The following is a 14687-nucleotide window of genomic DNA, read 5'->3' on the forward strand; positions in this document are numbered from 1 at the left end:
TTGTACACTCCAATGAGTACAGATCCAACCTACTCAAACTCTCCTTGTAAGTCCCTCCATACCTGGCATCGGGCTAGAGAACCTTCTCTGGATTGCCTCCAATGTCAGTATATCTTTGCTTGGATAAGGGGACCAAAATTGTTTACAGCACTCTGGAATATCGTTCCATCAACCCTTTCAACAGTGATTCATTATAACTCTGCATGAAAAAATATTCTCATCTCATTTCTGGATCTTTTGCCAATTACCTTGATTCTGTACCCTCTGGTTATCAAATCCAAGTGGATTGCCACTAAGTATCCCAACTAACCCTCACAACTTTTGAGTACGCCTGTTAATTTTCTCTGCTGTCATTGTGCATGCCGTCAAACCCGATCATTGACTGGGCAATTCCCTGAGTCAAGCTGTTCCAGTTAGCCAATTGTCCCAAGGTGCCCAATGAGGCAGCAATTGCAAATCCCCTGTGCCAACTCCACTGGGCCCTTATGGAACCTGTTGGCTGCTTGGAAGCTGATAAGCCGGGGAGGCCTTGGAGTGAAGGGTAAACCCATAAATGCCAAAGTAGCAATTTGGGTCTCCCTCCAATCAGAAGGATGTTGTGAAAATTGAAAGAGTTGAGGAAAGATTGCCAAGGATATTGCCAGGGTTGGAGGGTTTGAGCTATAGGGAGAGGCTGAATAGACTGGAGCTGCTTTCCCTGGAGCATCGGAGGCTGAGGGGTGACCTTATAGAGATTTATAAAATCATAGGGGGAATGGATGGGACAAATAGCCAAGGTCCTTTCCCTGGGCTGGGGAAATCTGGAACTAGAGGGCATAGGTTAAGGGTGAAGATTTTTTCACACAGAGGGTGACGCATGTATGGAATGAGCTGCCAGAGGAAGTAATGGAAGCTAGTACAATTGCAACACTTAAAAGACATCTGGATGGGTATATGAATAGAAAGGGTAGAGAGGGATATGGGTCAAGTGCTGACGAATGCGACGAGATTGGGTTGGTATATTTGGTTGGCATGGATGAGTTGGACCGAAGGGTCTGTTTCTGTGCTGTACATCTCTATGACTCTATGACTCTATCTACTGGGACTAGTGATGTGGGGCTGGGGACGTGACCTATGCTGAAAAGAGTATCAACCTATATTCGAGCACCCAGTCTGGGCAAGAACGGCACGGTGGGCGGCACGGTGGCACAGTGGGTGGGCGGCACGGTGGCACAGTTGTGGGCAGCACGGTGGCACAGTGGTTAGCACTGCTGCCTCACAGCGCCAGAGACCCGGGTTCAATTCCCGCCTCAGGCGACTGACTGTGTGGAGTTTGCACGTTCTCCCCGTGTCTGCGTGGATTTCCTCCGGGTGCTCCGGTTTCCTCCCACAGTCCAAAGATGTGCAGGTCAGGTGAATTGGCCATGCTAAATTGCCCGTAGTGTTAGGTAAGGGGTAAATGTAGGGGTATGGGTGGGTTGCGCTTCGGCGGGGCGGTGTGGACTTGTTGGGCCGAAGGGCCTGTTTCCACACTGTAAGTAATCTAATCTAGAACGGTAGAAACACTAAAGATGCTGGGCTTCCATTTTAAGTGCTTAAAGTTTGTGGGCAAGGTGAGGAATGTTCTGAGAGTGGAGAACTCATCAGTTCTAAGGCCTTGGGCATGATGAGTCAGCCATGATCATATTGGATGGCAGATTAGACTTGAAGGGCAAAAGGTAAAAACAATGACTGCAGATGCTGGAAACCAGATTCTGGATCAGTGGTGCTGGAAGAGCACAGCAGTTCAGGCAGCATCCGAGGACAGGCAAAATCGACGTTTCAGGCAAAAGCCCTTCATCAAGGGCGAAAGGCCTACTCCTGTTCCTACTTTATATGTTTCTGAGTCAGAGGAAGATGGTGAACATGTTGGACAGTGTATTAGGAACATAACAGAGGAAGAAGAGGAAGTAGAAAGGAGTGCACCCCATAGTCATTTGTAAACAAGATAAAACTGGAGCTTTATTTGATTCAACTCAGTGTCTGCTGTATTTCTTTGCCCTCAGGGCTCCCCGAGCAATATGGTCAACCTTTCCCTCTGGTGGGTTCTGGCAGCTCGTGAGTGAGCAGGTTCTAAGTCTGTCCAGAGCTACACCCAAGAGGCGAGGGTTGAGTTGTGTGCACTAATGGGGGTTGTCAGTTGGCTATTAAATAATGTAGGTTTGATCTGGCCTCAGCCAAAAGCCATGCAGGTTTCGAGCCAGGATCAGAGTCGACACTTGCTGGAGGATAAATTCTTGAAACTGGAGTCCCAGGTGGAGGAGATAGTGAAGGAGGCGTTTGGCATACTTGCTTTATTGGTCAGTGCATTAAGTATAGGAGTTGGGAGATCATGTTGCAGTTGTACAAGACATTAGTGAGGTCACTTTTGGAATACTGCACTCATTTCTGGTCTCCCTCCTATTGACTGCTGACCTCTTTCTACACTTCAAACTCTCCCAGCGCCCTTACATAAGAAGGATGTTGTGAAACTCAAAAGGGTTCAGAAAAAATTTACAAGATGTTGTCAGAGTTGGAGGATTTGAACTATAGGGAGAGGCTGAATTGGCTGGGGCTGTTTTCCCTGGAATGTCGGAGGCTGAGGGGTGACCTTATAAAGGTTTATAAAACTGTGAAGGTATGGATAGATTAACCTAGCGTCTTTTTCCTAGGGTAGGGGAGTCCAGAACAAGAGGGCATAGATGTAAGATGAGAGGAGAAAAGTTTAAAAGGGACCTAAGGGGCAACCATTTCATGCAGAGGTTGATGCATGTACAGAATGAGCTGCCAGAGGAAGTGGTGGAGGCTGGGACAAATGCAGCATTTAAAAGGCATCTGAATGGGTGTATGAATAGGAAGGGTTTGGAGGGATATGGGCCAAATCGTGCCAAATGGGACGAGATTAATTTAGGATATCTGGTCAGCATGGATGAGTTGGATTGAAGGGTCTGTTTCTGTGCTGCACATCTCTATGACTCTGTGACTGTCTTATCACAAGACATTCCAAGATCTTGGCTCTATGTCCCCTATTACCCACTGAGCAAACTCAACAATCCTAGAATGTGTCCAACCTGTGATCCTGTATTTTCTTGGTTCCTGTTCAGATTTTGGTGCAGTTTAATGTCACTTGTGTTAGCGCGAATCTGCCAATTCCTCTCCCAGTGATTGCAGAGGTAGCCCTGTCACTTCAGTGTCAGAGGAAGAAGGTTTTAGGAGCAGTTTCTGTTCTGTTTTTCCCCGTGTAGTAGCTGAGCAAATGAGAACCAGTTGAATCACTGCCCGGCACAGCCAGAATTGTGCTTGCTCTTTTGCAAATGAAGCTTCTCCTTTCCAGTTAAAGCTCACGTCTTAACCATTTCACTGCTGTCGAGCGTTAAGTTACACTGCAGGTGACTCTGTTCTCAAATTACTTACAGGCTTGAAAGATTGGCAGGATCATGGGAAATAGAGGCGAGGGATTAATTGAATTGCAATTTCTAAGAGACATGATGGGCTGAATGGCCTCCTACATTGACTGATTCAATATTTTTTTCTGGTCAAAGGGATGCAGCAATCCCCAAAATAAAATGCCTTCCACACTGTCATGAATGAGATTGATCATTTGGAGAGTAAGGTGTTGGAGAGTAAGGAGTAAGCAAAGTGGATTATTGAGTCTGCAGGAGAGACAAAGCAAGCCATCCGCACACACTCGCTTCATCCCATTTCTCTTATCTAATCCTCTCTCAACATCGCCACCTAGTCCTCTGTCCGTTTGCTGAGTTAGCCTCCTCTTAGATATATTATGCAAGGGCAAAATATGGTGGCAGAGGCTTGGAGGGTTGTAGGTCCTGCTCCCGTGCTGTATTGTTCTTTGTTTTTTTATCTATGCCAACCACTTCAACTATTCCCTGGGGCGGTGAGTTCCACATTCTCACCACTCCATTTCCCTTCAATTTAACGGTTGGATTTACAGAATTGCATTTGAAGGGGAAGGGAGTCTGCACCAAAGTAAATATATGTAGGGTGTTGGATGACTAGTGTTGTGTGGAGATCCAAATTTTCTCAGATCTCTCATCTCTTGTTGCAGCATGTTGTTGAATGAATTTTCTGGATAACGTTCCTTTACTGCCTCGGGGAGTCAAAACCAAGGCATAAAAAATTTTTTGTCGTGCTGGAATACCCCACTCAAGATAAAGGCGTTCAGGGAGTTTGTTAAACCTTAGTCATGTCTATTGATTGAGTTGATTTTTTTTCCAGCTTGCTATCTGGGTTGCTAAGTGAGTGTTTATTATCTGTATAACCACCCAGAACACACTATGTAAGGTTCCACATAAATGATAGATTCTTGTAGAGATGGCTGGGGTCCTAAGAGTTACTGGACAATCCGTGAGAGGCCTGTGTTGCTTTTCCCAGGGAAGGGCCTATTAATATAATGCCAGTCAGGGTATTGGCAAGGGTACAGGGAAGGAGGGGCTTCATGTGGAGTGAAACAGTCCCGCCCAGCAAGTGATGATGACCAGTCAAAGGCTGGCAGCACTTGCAATGGCAGCACCATGAGAAAGGCTGTGGCTGATTCTCGGAGGGCACTAGGATCACAGGGGAGCAATGTATGAGGTGGAAGACTGGAAAGTGTCTGGTGGTGGAGGGCATGTGTGGAGAAAAGAAGGTTTACTACACACTGCTCCTGCTCAATATCCAGTTCTTCAATCAAGAACTGCCTTAGATAATGGGATTCCTCCCCAACCCAGAGTTACGAGCTGCCCACAAAATGCTACACATAGTACTTGGCAAAGCCCACTTTCACTGGATTAATCCCATTAGCACAGGCCTTGAGTCCCTTAAGTGGTTCTTAATTGTTTCCTGCCATTTCAAAGACTTTAGTCCTTGCATTAGTGTGAAGACAGTGTGGTTAGGGTCAGGATTAGGGCTAGGTTTAGGGTTGCACTTAGGGTGAGGGTTGGGGTTAGAGTTAGAGTTAGGGTTAGAGTCAGGGTGAGGATTAGGGTTAGAATTAGAATTGGATTAGAGTTAGGGTTAGAGTTAGAGTTAGGTGAGATAGGGTTAAGGTTAGAGTTAAAAACGGTTTAGAGTTAGGGTTAGGGTTAGGGCTAGAGTTAGAGTTGCGTGAGTTAGGGTTGGAGTTAGAGTTAGGGTTAGGTTTAGGGTTAGCCTGTCTAATTAAATGACTTACCCATATGTAAACTTCCCATCTTCAAGAACAGAATATCCCTCTCAGAAGGTATTAGCAAAAATGTTTGAGTGTGGATCAAGCTGAAAACAGCTTGTTGATTGGGATTGACTATTCTTTGGAAACATAGAAAATAGGAGCAGCAGTAGGCAATTTGGCCTTTTGAGCCTGTTCCACCATACAATGTGACTGTGGCTGATCATCCAACTCAGTCTCCTGTTCCTGATTTCTCTTCAAACCCTCTAATCCCCTTAGCCCGAAGAATTATATTTAATTCCTTCATAAAAATATTCTCTATTTTGGCCTCAATTGCTTTCTGTGGCAGGGAATTCCATAGGTTGTATGGGTGAAGAATCTTCTCCCCATCTCAGTCGATTAGATTCCCTACAGAATGTAAACAGGCCATTTGGCCCAAAAAGTCCACATCGACCCTCCAAAGAGTAACCCACCTAGACCATTCCCCTACCCTATATTTAGCCTTGGCTAACACACCTAACACTACGGGGAATGCTAGCACGGCCAATTCATCTGACCAGCACATCTTTGGATTGTGGGAGGAAACGCACGCAGACACAGGGAGAACGTGCAAACTCCACACAGTCGCCCGAGGTTGGAATCAAACCCAGGTTCCTGGTGCGGTGAGGCAGCAGTGCTAACCACTGAGCCACCGCCCCTCCCAGATAAATCTGATCATTTTCTCTATGGGGAGAAATGTCGAGGAACAATAAAAGTTCAAGTACGGGAACCATTTAAAGCTGCTGGACATGTGCAAACAAAATCAACAAGTGAAATGTTGACCTCTGTGTCAATGGGACAGATATATAAAGAGGAGGGAATGATCTCAGTTATACAGGGATTTGGCCAGATTCCACCTGAAGTGTTGATGTTAATTTTTGGTCCTGAACGTTAGAAAGGATACATTGAGTTCTGAAGCAAAGTGACACTGATTCATCAGATTGATATTGGTACTAAAAGGGTTCCTCTGTGATGAGAAGTTTCAGTTGTGTGGCCTGAATTCTCTTGAGATTAGACAAGTGAGGGCTTAACTGATCGAGGTGCTCAGAGGATTTGATGTCATAGACAGAAATGAAGTTGTGGAAAAGTCAGGAGGAATAGGGCTAATCTTCAAATGAGAGCTAGCCCATTGGGCAAGTGAAATCAGGAAGCACTGCACCACAGAAAAGCTGTGAGTGCTGAGCGATTTAGATTCAGAGACTGAGAGATTGTTCTGGGGGGTAATTGTGTCATGGGAAATGGCTTAATAAATTGAATTGAGAGTAGGTCTTATCGAATGACCCATGGACAGCAGGAGAAAATGAATTGGTTGTGTTATACCTTAAGTTGAGTGAAGATCAAAACACAAATTTTGACAACTGAGTGGTATTATTGAAAGAAAGAGTTGTGACTGAGATCTTAGACGTCTACATAAACCTTGGGAGTGAAATGCGTGACGTTTTTGATTTTTAACACTAGTAATCGGGTAAATGAGGCAGCTGGTCAGGATTTTCCTTGGGTCCTCATTGGTTTATGAATGTGCCAATTCGTAGGCCATTCTGACCATCAAGCCTACCCCACCATTAAATGAGATCGTCTGAATTTCATATCCCCATCTATCCCAGATTGCCTTTGATTTCTTTCCGAAACAAAAATCCATGTTTTTCAAAGTTACACTCGTTTTTCACAAACCCTCCATTAAAAAATGTATTTCTTTGGCGCTGTTCTTCACCATCCCTCTTTGTCTTGCCGTGTGAGTACTTACCTGTGAAGAACTGTTTGAACATTTTCATGCAGGAATGTTACTATGAGGACTGGAGGCATAGACTCAGGATAAAGGGATTGAGCAGGTATATGGAGGAATTGCATCCCACAGAAGGTTGTAAATGTTTGGTCTTGTCTGAATGCAAATTGTTCTCATTCCAAGAGAGAAGGTGGAGGAGGGACCAGACTATCCAGTCTGGAAGTGATATTGTTTTCACTTGTCTAGAAATCTGTTGAACATGCATTCCATGGATATTATCATTGTGTAGAACTTAGGGAACACGAGCATGGAACACAACATTGAGATAATTAAACAATTGTTATTATTGCTTTATAATGGTTTCTCACTGTTTTATGTGATTGGCAAATATTTAATACTGCAGTGCTTTCCAGTTCAGTTGCAGTTAGACATTCTGACATCATTCCATCATCCAGGAGATTACAAAATCCCCAACTGACCTGGACACAAGGCTTGTGCACTGCAGAGAACAGAGTGTAAAAGGTAAAATGAATAGGGATGGGGAAGAGACTTCTACTAAACACGATGCAGAAAGGAATAGGAGAATGTGTAAGAGTTAGATTAAACAAAGTGGCAGGAGAGTGGTGTTGCACATAATTACCAGCACAGAGCTGTCATTGTATGTAGGCAAGACAAAATTAAAATTCAGCTCTGTGAGTAAATGAGAACCTTATCCTGCTAAATCCAACACTGTGGAACTGGACAAGGGACCTGACCTGTTGCACAATGTGAATCAAAACCAATACCTCCAAACAACTGGGAGACATGGAGAAATTTAATGCAGAGAGAAAGCTCAGCGTGAAGAACATCATTGTATGTCACCAAGGCAGACTTCAGCCCCTGTTCAAGTTCAGATTCCAGTACAGTTTATTTCCACAGGGAAGTAAATAAATTACAGTTTCACAAGATACACTGATAATAAAACACACGCACACTCACGCATACACACACATACATACATACGCGCACACACACACAAGTCAGTATGAAAATGATCTGTGAAAGTATTCCCGACACACAGAGTTCTGGATTTTAATGGAAGAGAAATCTGTACACTACAGCAGGGTAAGTTTGGGACATATCCACCATGGTGAACCTGACTAATCGAAACTATTCATCAGCACAACAAAGATGTCAGACTTTTGATCATCTCCATTGAATGTAACAGTATAGATACAGCATATACATAAAGTTCTTCTTCATTGAAAGAAATAAGACTAACATATAAGTCATGAATTATACATTGCTCAGGGTTTGCTGTCCAGCTTGTGCCATCAAAGGTCCATCAAGCCAGGCACCGATTGAGCAACACTCTTGGGCTGGTCTCCCTCAGTGTTGGGTTGCTCCTTCCAGCTCTTAGCATACTGTGCCATTTTCCGGTCTCGATTTCGGGTAGCTCGTCCTGGGGACGGTTTGGACGGACGGTGCCAACGTGCAGAAGAAACCAGCGATGAGTGTCAACCCGAGACCTCCCCAGGCGCAGAACATGGACCAGCCGTAGCCGTGACTGATGTCGTCGGGGAGACCGTACAGGTATCTCGGGTAGCGGGAGAGTTCAAAGTTAATTCCAGCAACGCAGGTACACAGTGAGATGATGCAAAAGGTCCCTGCAGCAAAACAAACACACACACAAACAGAGCATTCAATTAGAACCAGAAAATAAGACGTGGGGTTTGGAAACACAATACACAGTGACTGGTGCTGGTCCATCCACGTCGACGTTACAGACAAGAAAGCACACCAGTGCCTCGACTTCCTCAGGAGGCTAAGAACATTGGGCCTGCCCACAATGACAGTCAAAAAGTGCGTTGCTGGATAAACACAGCCAATCACACAGCCTCCGAGAAGCAGGAGAGTCGACGTTTTGAGCATAAGCTCTTCTTATTCCTGATGAAGAGCTTATGCTCGAAACATTGCCGCTCCTCGGATGCTGACTGACTGGCTGGGCTTTTCCAGCGCCACACTTTGTGATTCTGATCTCTAGCATCTGCAGTCCTCACTTCCTCCATGTCCACAGTGATTCCTACCAATTTTTACAGATAAAAAGCATCCTATCCGGATGCACAACAGTTTGGTTTGGCAACTGTTCTTCTGAAGACTGCAAGAAACTACTGAGAGTCATAATCACATAAACCAGCCCTCTATCCACTGACTCCATCTATACTGCCCGCTGCCTCGGGATAGCAACCAATATAATCAAAGAATCTCCCACCCCAGTTATACTCTCTTCCATCCCTTCCAGAAAATACAAATGTTTGAAAACACGTACCAACAGATTGCAAACCAGCTTCTTCCCCACTGTTATCAGACATATGAATAGATCCCTCATATATTAGAGTTGATCTTTCAATGCACCTTCTCTGTATCTGTAACAATATATTCTGCTTTCTGTTCGATTGCCCTGATGTACTTACGCAAGGTATGATTTGTCTGGATATCATGCAAAACAAAACTTTTCACTGTCTCTCGTTACATATGACAATAATAAATTGAATCAAATCAAATCAATGCAGCAACAAGACATTCCAGAAGTGGGATACTTTAAGATTCAGCACTGACCTGGCGCAGAATTATTTAATTCAGATTGCAATCCCAACCAGAGTGTCATCACTACCCTTTTTAGCCTTTGTGCTTTACCAGATTTCCATTTGACTTCACTCTGCACACTCCCTCCCTCCTCCTGAAATCTCTCCTCTTGGGAAACAGCTATCAGACTGGTTTGGAGTCTAATACAGCTCACTCGAGACAGCCTTAACTCATGAAATGAGTTCAATCATGAGAAGACATCACTGGAGAATAAGTAAAAACACCTAAGAGTAGAAGTAGAAATGCTTCCTACTATTCCCTTGGGTACTTTACACATTTAAGCTTGTTCAACAACCAGATACTGACTTTCATTCACTCCTGGAAGAACTTGTAACATCTTCATGTTCATTAACTTCTGCCTCAGCAAGGTAGCACAGGCTTAACATTGACTGGCTTCATTCACTGTCTCCCAGTCAACCAAATCTGTTTCCTTCCTGAGATTTTGAAACTTCCATCTGCGAGGAACTTTGTGTCAACATGTTAGAGGAGGTACCACACACAAAAAACTGCAGGCTCCCATTCCTGACAATGTGAGTTTTCCCTTTAAATGACATAAAAGTGTGAAGAACACAAAAACTCTACAGACTTCCTGTTGGCTAGCAATGCTGACATATCTTCAGCAATTATAAATTCAGTAGTTTTGTGGAACATAGTATCACTACCAGACCAGTACCCCAGAGCTATACAGTGGCAGATCTGTCCCCACCAGTACTGTATCCCAGTGTTATACATAGACAGACCTGTCCGCACCGGTACTGTACCCCAGTGTTATACAGAGACAGACCTGTCCCCACCAGTACTGTACCCAGTGTTATACAGAGACAGACTTGTCCCCACCAGTACTGTACCCCAGTGTTATATAGAGACAGATCTGTCCCCACCAGTACTGTACCCAGTGTTATACATAGACAGACCTGTCCGCACCGGTACTGTACCCCAGTGTTATACAGAGACAGACCTGTCCCCACCAGTACTGTACCCAGTGTTATACAGAGACAGACCTGTCCCCACCAGTACTGTACCCAGTGTTATACAGAGACAGACTTGTCCCCACCAGTACTGTACCCCAGTGTTATATAGAGACAGATCTGTCCCCACCAGTACTGTACCCCAGTGTTATATAGAGACAGACCTGTCCCCACCAGTACTGTCCGCCAGGGTTACACAGAGACAGACCTATCTCCACCAGTACTGTACCCCAGTGTTATATAGAGACAGACCTGTCCCCACCAGTACTGTACCCCAGTGTCATACAGAGACAGACCTGTCCCCACCGGTACTGTACCCCAGTGTCATACAGAGACAGACCTGTCCCCACCAGTACTGTACCCCAGTGTCATACAGAGACAGACCTGTCCCCACCGGTACTGTCCCCCAGTGTTATACAGACACAGACCTGTCCCCACCAGTACTGTACCCCAGTGTTATACAGTGACAGACCTGTCCCCACCGGTACTGTACCCCAGTGTTATATAGAGACAGAGCTGTCTCCACTAGTACTGTATAGGAGAAAGTGAGGTCTGCAGATGCTGGAGATCAGAGATGGAAATGTGTTGCTGGAAAAGCGCAGCAGGTCAGGCAGCATCTAGGGAACAGGAGAATCGACGTTTCGGGCATTAGCCCTTCTTCAACATTCCTGAAGAAGGGCTAATGCCCGAAACGTCGATTCTCCTGTTCCCTACATGCTGCCTGACCTGCTGCGCTTTTCCAGCAACACATTTCCATCATCCACCAGTACTGTACCCCAGTGTTATACAGTGACACACCTGTCCCCACCAGTACTGTACCCCAGTGTTATACAGTGACACACCTGTCCCCACCAGTTCTGTGCCCCAGTGTTCTACAGAGACAGACTTGTCCCCACCAGTACTGTACCCCAATGTTATACAGAGACAGACCTGTCCCCACCAGTACTGTACCCCAGTGTTAGACAGAGACAGACCTGTCCTCACCAATACTGTATCCCAGTGTTATATAGAGACAGACCTGTCCCCACCAGTATTGTGCCACAGTGCTATATAGTGACAGACCTGTCCCCACCGGTACTGTACCCCAGTGTTATACAGTGACAGACCTGTCCCCACCAGTACTGTACCCCAGTGTTATACAGTGACAGACCTGGCCCCACCGGTACTGTACCCTAATGATATACTCAGACAGACCTGTCCCCACCAGTACTGTACCCAGTGTTTTACATAGACAGACCTGTCCCCACTAGTACTGTACCCCAGTGTTATACATAGACAGACCTGTCCCCACTAGTACTGTACCCCAGTGTTCTGCAGCCTTCACTATGTTGGTGAACACTGCTCGTGCCCACAAGCCATGGCTGATGTATAACTGAGTGAGTTTTTCAGTTTTGCAGAAAACTAGATGTAAATTTTGCATTTACATGTGAATTTCACTGAATTCCCGACATCAGCTTACGTTGCCCTCTCTCGACAAGAGGTTGTCTCGAGTTACCTGAATATGTTAGAGATTATTCAGCACTCACCATGAGTGGATACTTGAACAGAACAGAACATGAGAATAAGCTGTGGTGGAAACACAAACGCATGCTGAGTCGTAATGTTGATGATATTGGCTTTTACCTCAGTTTGAAGTGGATTATTTGATGCAGGCTGTTTGGATAGTCTGCCCTATAGTTCAAACGCACTGATTCGCAAGGGAGGTGAGGGATTGTTAAATTATACACTCGAAATAAATTTCTCTCATTACTTGCTGACAGAATAGGTTGGTAAATGGATGGCATTTGAAAGTAATAAAATGTTTAATTGGCGCACACTTAAATAGCTTTCGTTTTAAAATGCCACCAAAGACTTCAAAGTGGCATAGTCAGATTTACAACGTATAAATTGGCCAGAGGAAGCTCAGCTATTACCAAACAGTTTCTTCTTCTGAGTGAATGAGATTCAGAAAGACATTTGTTCAACAAGTAATTGTCCTGCCGTGTGGATTGATGCAGAGTCATGAATTCTTGCTTTCTTGGCCTTTAGGCTTAATAGCTTAAAAATGTGTTGCTGGAAAAGCGCAGCAGGTCAGGCAGCATCAAAGGAGAAGGAGAATCGACGTTTCGGGCATAAGCCCTTCTTCAGGAATGAGGAGGGTGTGCCAAGCAGGCTAAGATAGAAGGGAGGGAGGAGGGACTTGGAGGGAGGGGCGTTGGGAATGCGATAGGTGGAAGGAGGTTAAGGTGAGGGTGATAGGCTGGAGAGGGGGTGGAGGCGGAGAGGTCGGGAAGAAGATTGCTTATCAAGAAGGCGGTGCTGAGTCTGAGGGTTGGGACTGAGAAAAGGTGGGGGGAGGGGAAATGAGGAAGCTGGAGAAAATCTGCATTCATCCCTTGTGGTTGGAGGGTTCCTCGGCAGAAGATGAGTCGCTCTTCCTCCAGGCGTCATGTTGCCATGGTCTGGCGATGGAGGAGGCCAAGGACCTGCATGTCCTTGGAGGGGGAATTAAATGGTTCAGCCACGGGGCGGTTGGGTTGGTTGGTCCGGGTGTCCCAGAGGTGTTCTCTGAAATGATCCGCAAGTAGGCGACCTGTCTCCCCAATGTATAGGAGGCCACATTGAGTGCAGCGGATGCAGTAAATGATGTGTGTGGAGGTATTCCCAACGCCCCTCCCCCAAGTCCCTCCTCCCTATCTTTTATCTTAGCCTGCTTGGCACACCCTCCTCATTCCTGAAACGTCGATTCGCCTTCTCCTTTGATGCTGCCTGACCTGCTGCGCTTTTCCAGCAACACATTTTTAAACTCTGATCGCCAGCATCTGCAATCCTCACTTTCTCTTTCAGCTTAATAGGTGCTTTTCAACTTGTGAAAGAAATAGAGTGTTAAACTAGGGAAGTGTTGCTGCAACTGTACACGGCATTAGTGAGATCACGCTTGGAGTATTGCATTCATCTTTGGTTCCCTTACTTGACGAGGGATATAGTTTTACTGGAGGCACTTCAATAGATTGATTTCAGAAATGAGGGGCTTGTCTTATGAAGAGGGATTAAGCAGTTTAGGCCAATAGTCTCTGGAGTTTAGAGGAATAAAGATCAGATCTCTTTGTTGACACATTCAACCTTTCATATGTTGAACTGCACTTGCCACCTATTTGCCCAGTTCCCTACTCCATCACTCTCCTGTACTTTTTTTTTCCAATTTTCTGAAGTAGTTATGAGAAAACGGCTATGTTGTTGCTCTTATGCCTATTACCTAGAGGTAGCACATCCAGTGGGAAGGAATTTCCTGAAAAAGAACCAAGGGATCGGTTAAAGTGTGTTTGCTTTAATGCAAGGAGTATCAGGAATAAAAGTGATGAGCTTAGAGCATGGATCAGTACCTGGTGCTATGATGTTGTGGCCATAACAGAGACTTGGGTTTAGAACATAGAACATAGAACATAGAACAGTTCAGCACAGAACAGGCCCTTCAGCCCATGATGTTGTGCCGACCACTGATCCTCATGTATGCACCCTCAAATTTCTGTGACCATATGTATGTCGAGGAGTCTCTTAAATGTCCCCAATGATCCTGCCTCCACAACTGCTGCTGGCAACGTATTCCATGCTCTCACAACTCTCTGTGTAAAGAACCCACCTCTGACATCCCATCTATACTTTCCTCCAACCAGCTTAAAACTATGACCCCTCGTGTTAGTCATTTCTGCCCTGGGAAATAGTCTCTGGCTATTGACTCTATCTATGCCTCTCATTACCTTGTATACCTCAATTAGGTCCCCTCTTCTCCTCCTTTTCTCCAATGAAAAAAGTCCGAGCTCAGTCAACCTCTCCTTATAAGATAAGTCCTCCAGTCCAGGCAGCAGCCTGGTAAACCTCCTCTGAACCTGCTCCAAAGCATCCACATCTTTCTTATAATAGGGCGACCAAAACTGGACGCAGTATTCCAAGTGCGGTCTAACCAAAGTTTTATAGAGCTGCAACAAGATCTCACGACTCTTAAACTCAATACCCCTGTTAATGAAAGCCAAAACACCAAATGCTTTCTTAACAACCCTGTCCACCTGGGTGGCCATTTTAAGGGATCTATGTATCTGCACTACAAGATCCCTCTGTTCCTCCACACTACCAAGAATCCTATCCTTAATCCTGTACTCAGCTTTCAAATTCGACCTTCCAAAATGCATCACCTTGCATTTATCCAGGTTGAACT

General features: G+C 45.2%; 1 protein-coding gene across 1 annotated transcript in view; it reads right to left on the reverse strand.

Annotated features, from left to right (window-relative positions):
- Positions 1-7784: 7784 nt before the first annotated feature.
- The window catches only part of tmem178bb (transmembrane protein 178Bb), a 399864-nt gene continuing 392961 nt past the window's right edge, over positions 7785-14687 (reverse strand). Inside the window, exon 4 of the mRNA XM_087997524.1 lies at positions 7785-8548. Coding sequence (XP_087853650.1) covers positions 8298-8548 — 251 coding nt within the window. The 3' untranslated portion in view covers positions 7785-8297. The remainder of the gene's footprint in view (positions 8549-14687) is intronic.

Source organism: Chiloscyllium plagiosum, unplaced genomic scaffold, assembly GCF_037043375.1.
Source record: "Chiloscyllium plagiosum isolate Xiang-an unplaced genomic scaffold, Cpla_swu_hap1 HiC_scaffold_19, whole genome shotgun sequence".
NCBI classification, from domain to species: Eukaryota; Metazoa; Chordata; class Chondrichthyes; order Orectolobiformes; family Hemiscylliidae; genus Chiloscyllium; species Chiloscyllium plagiosum.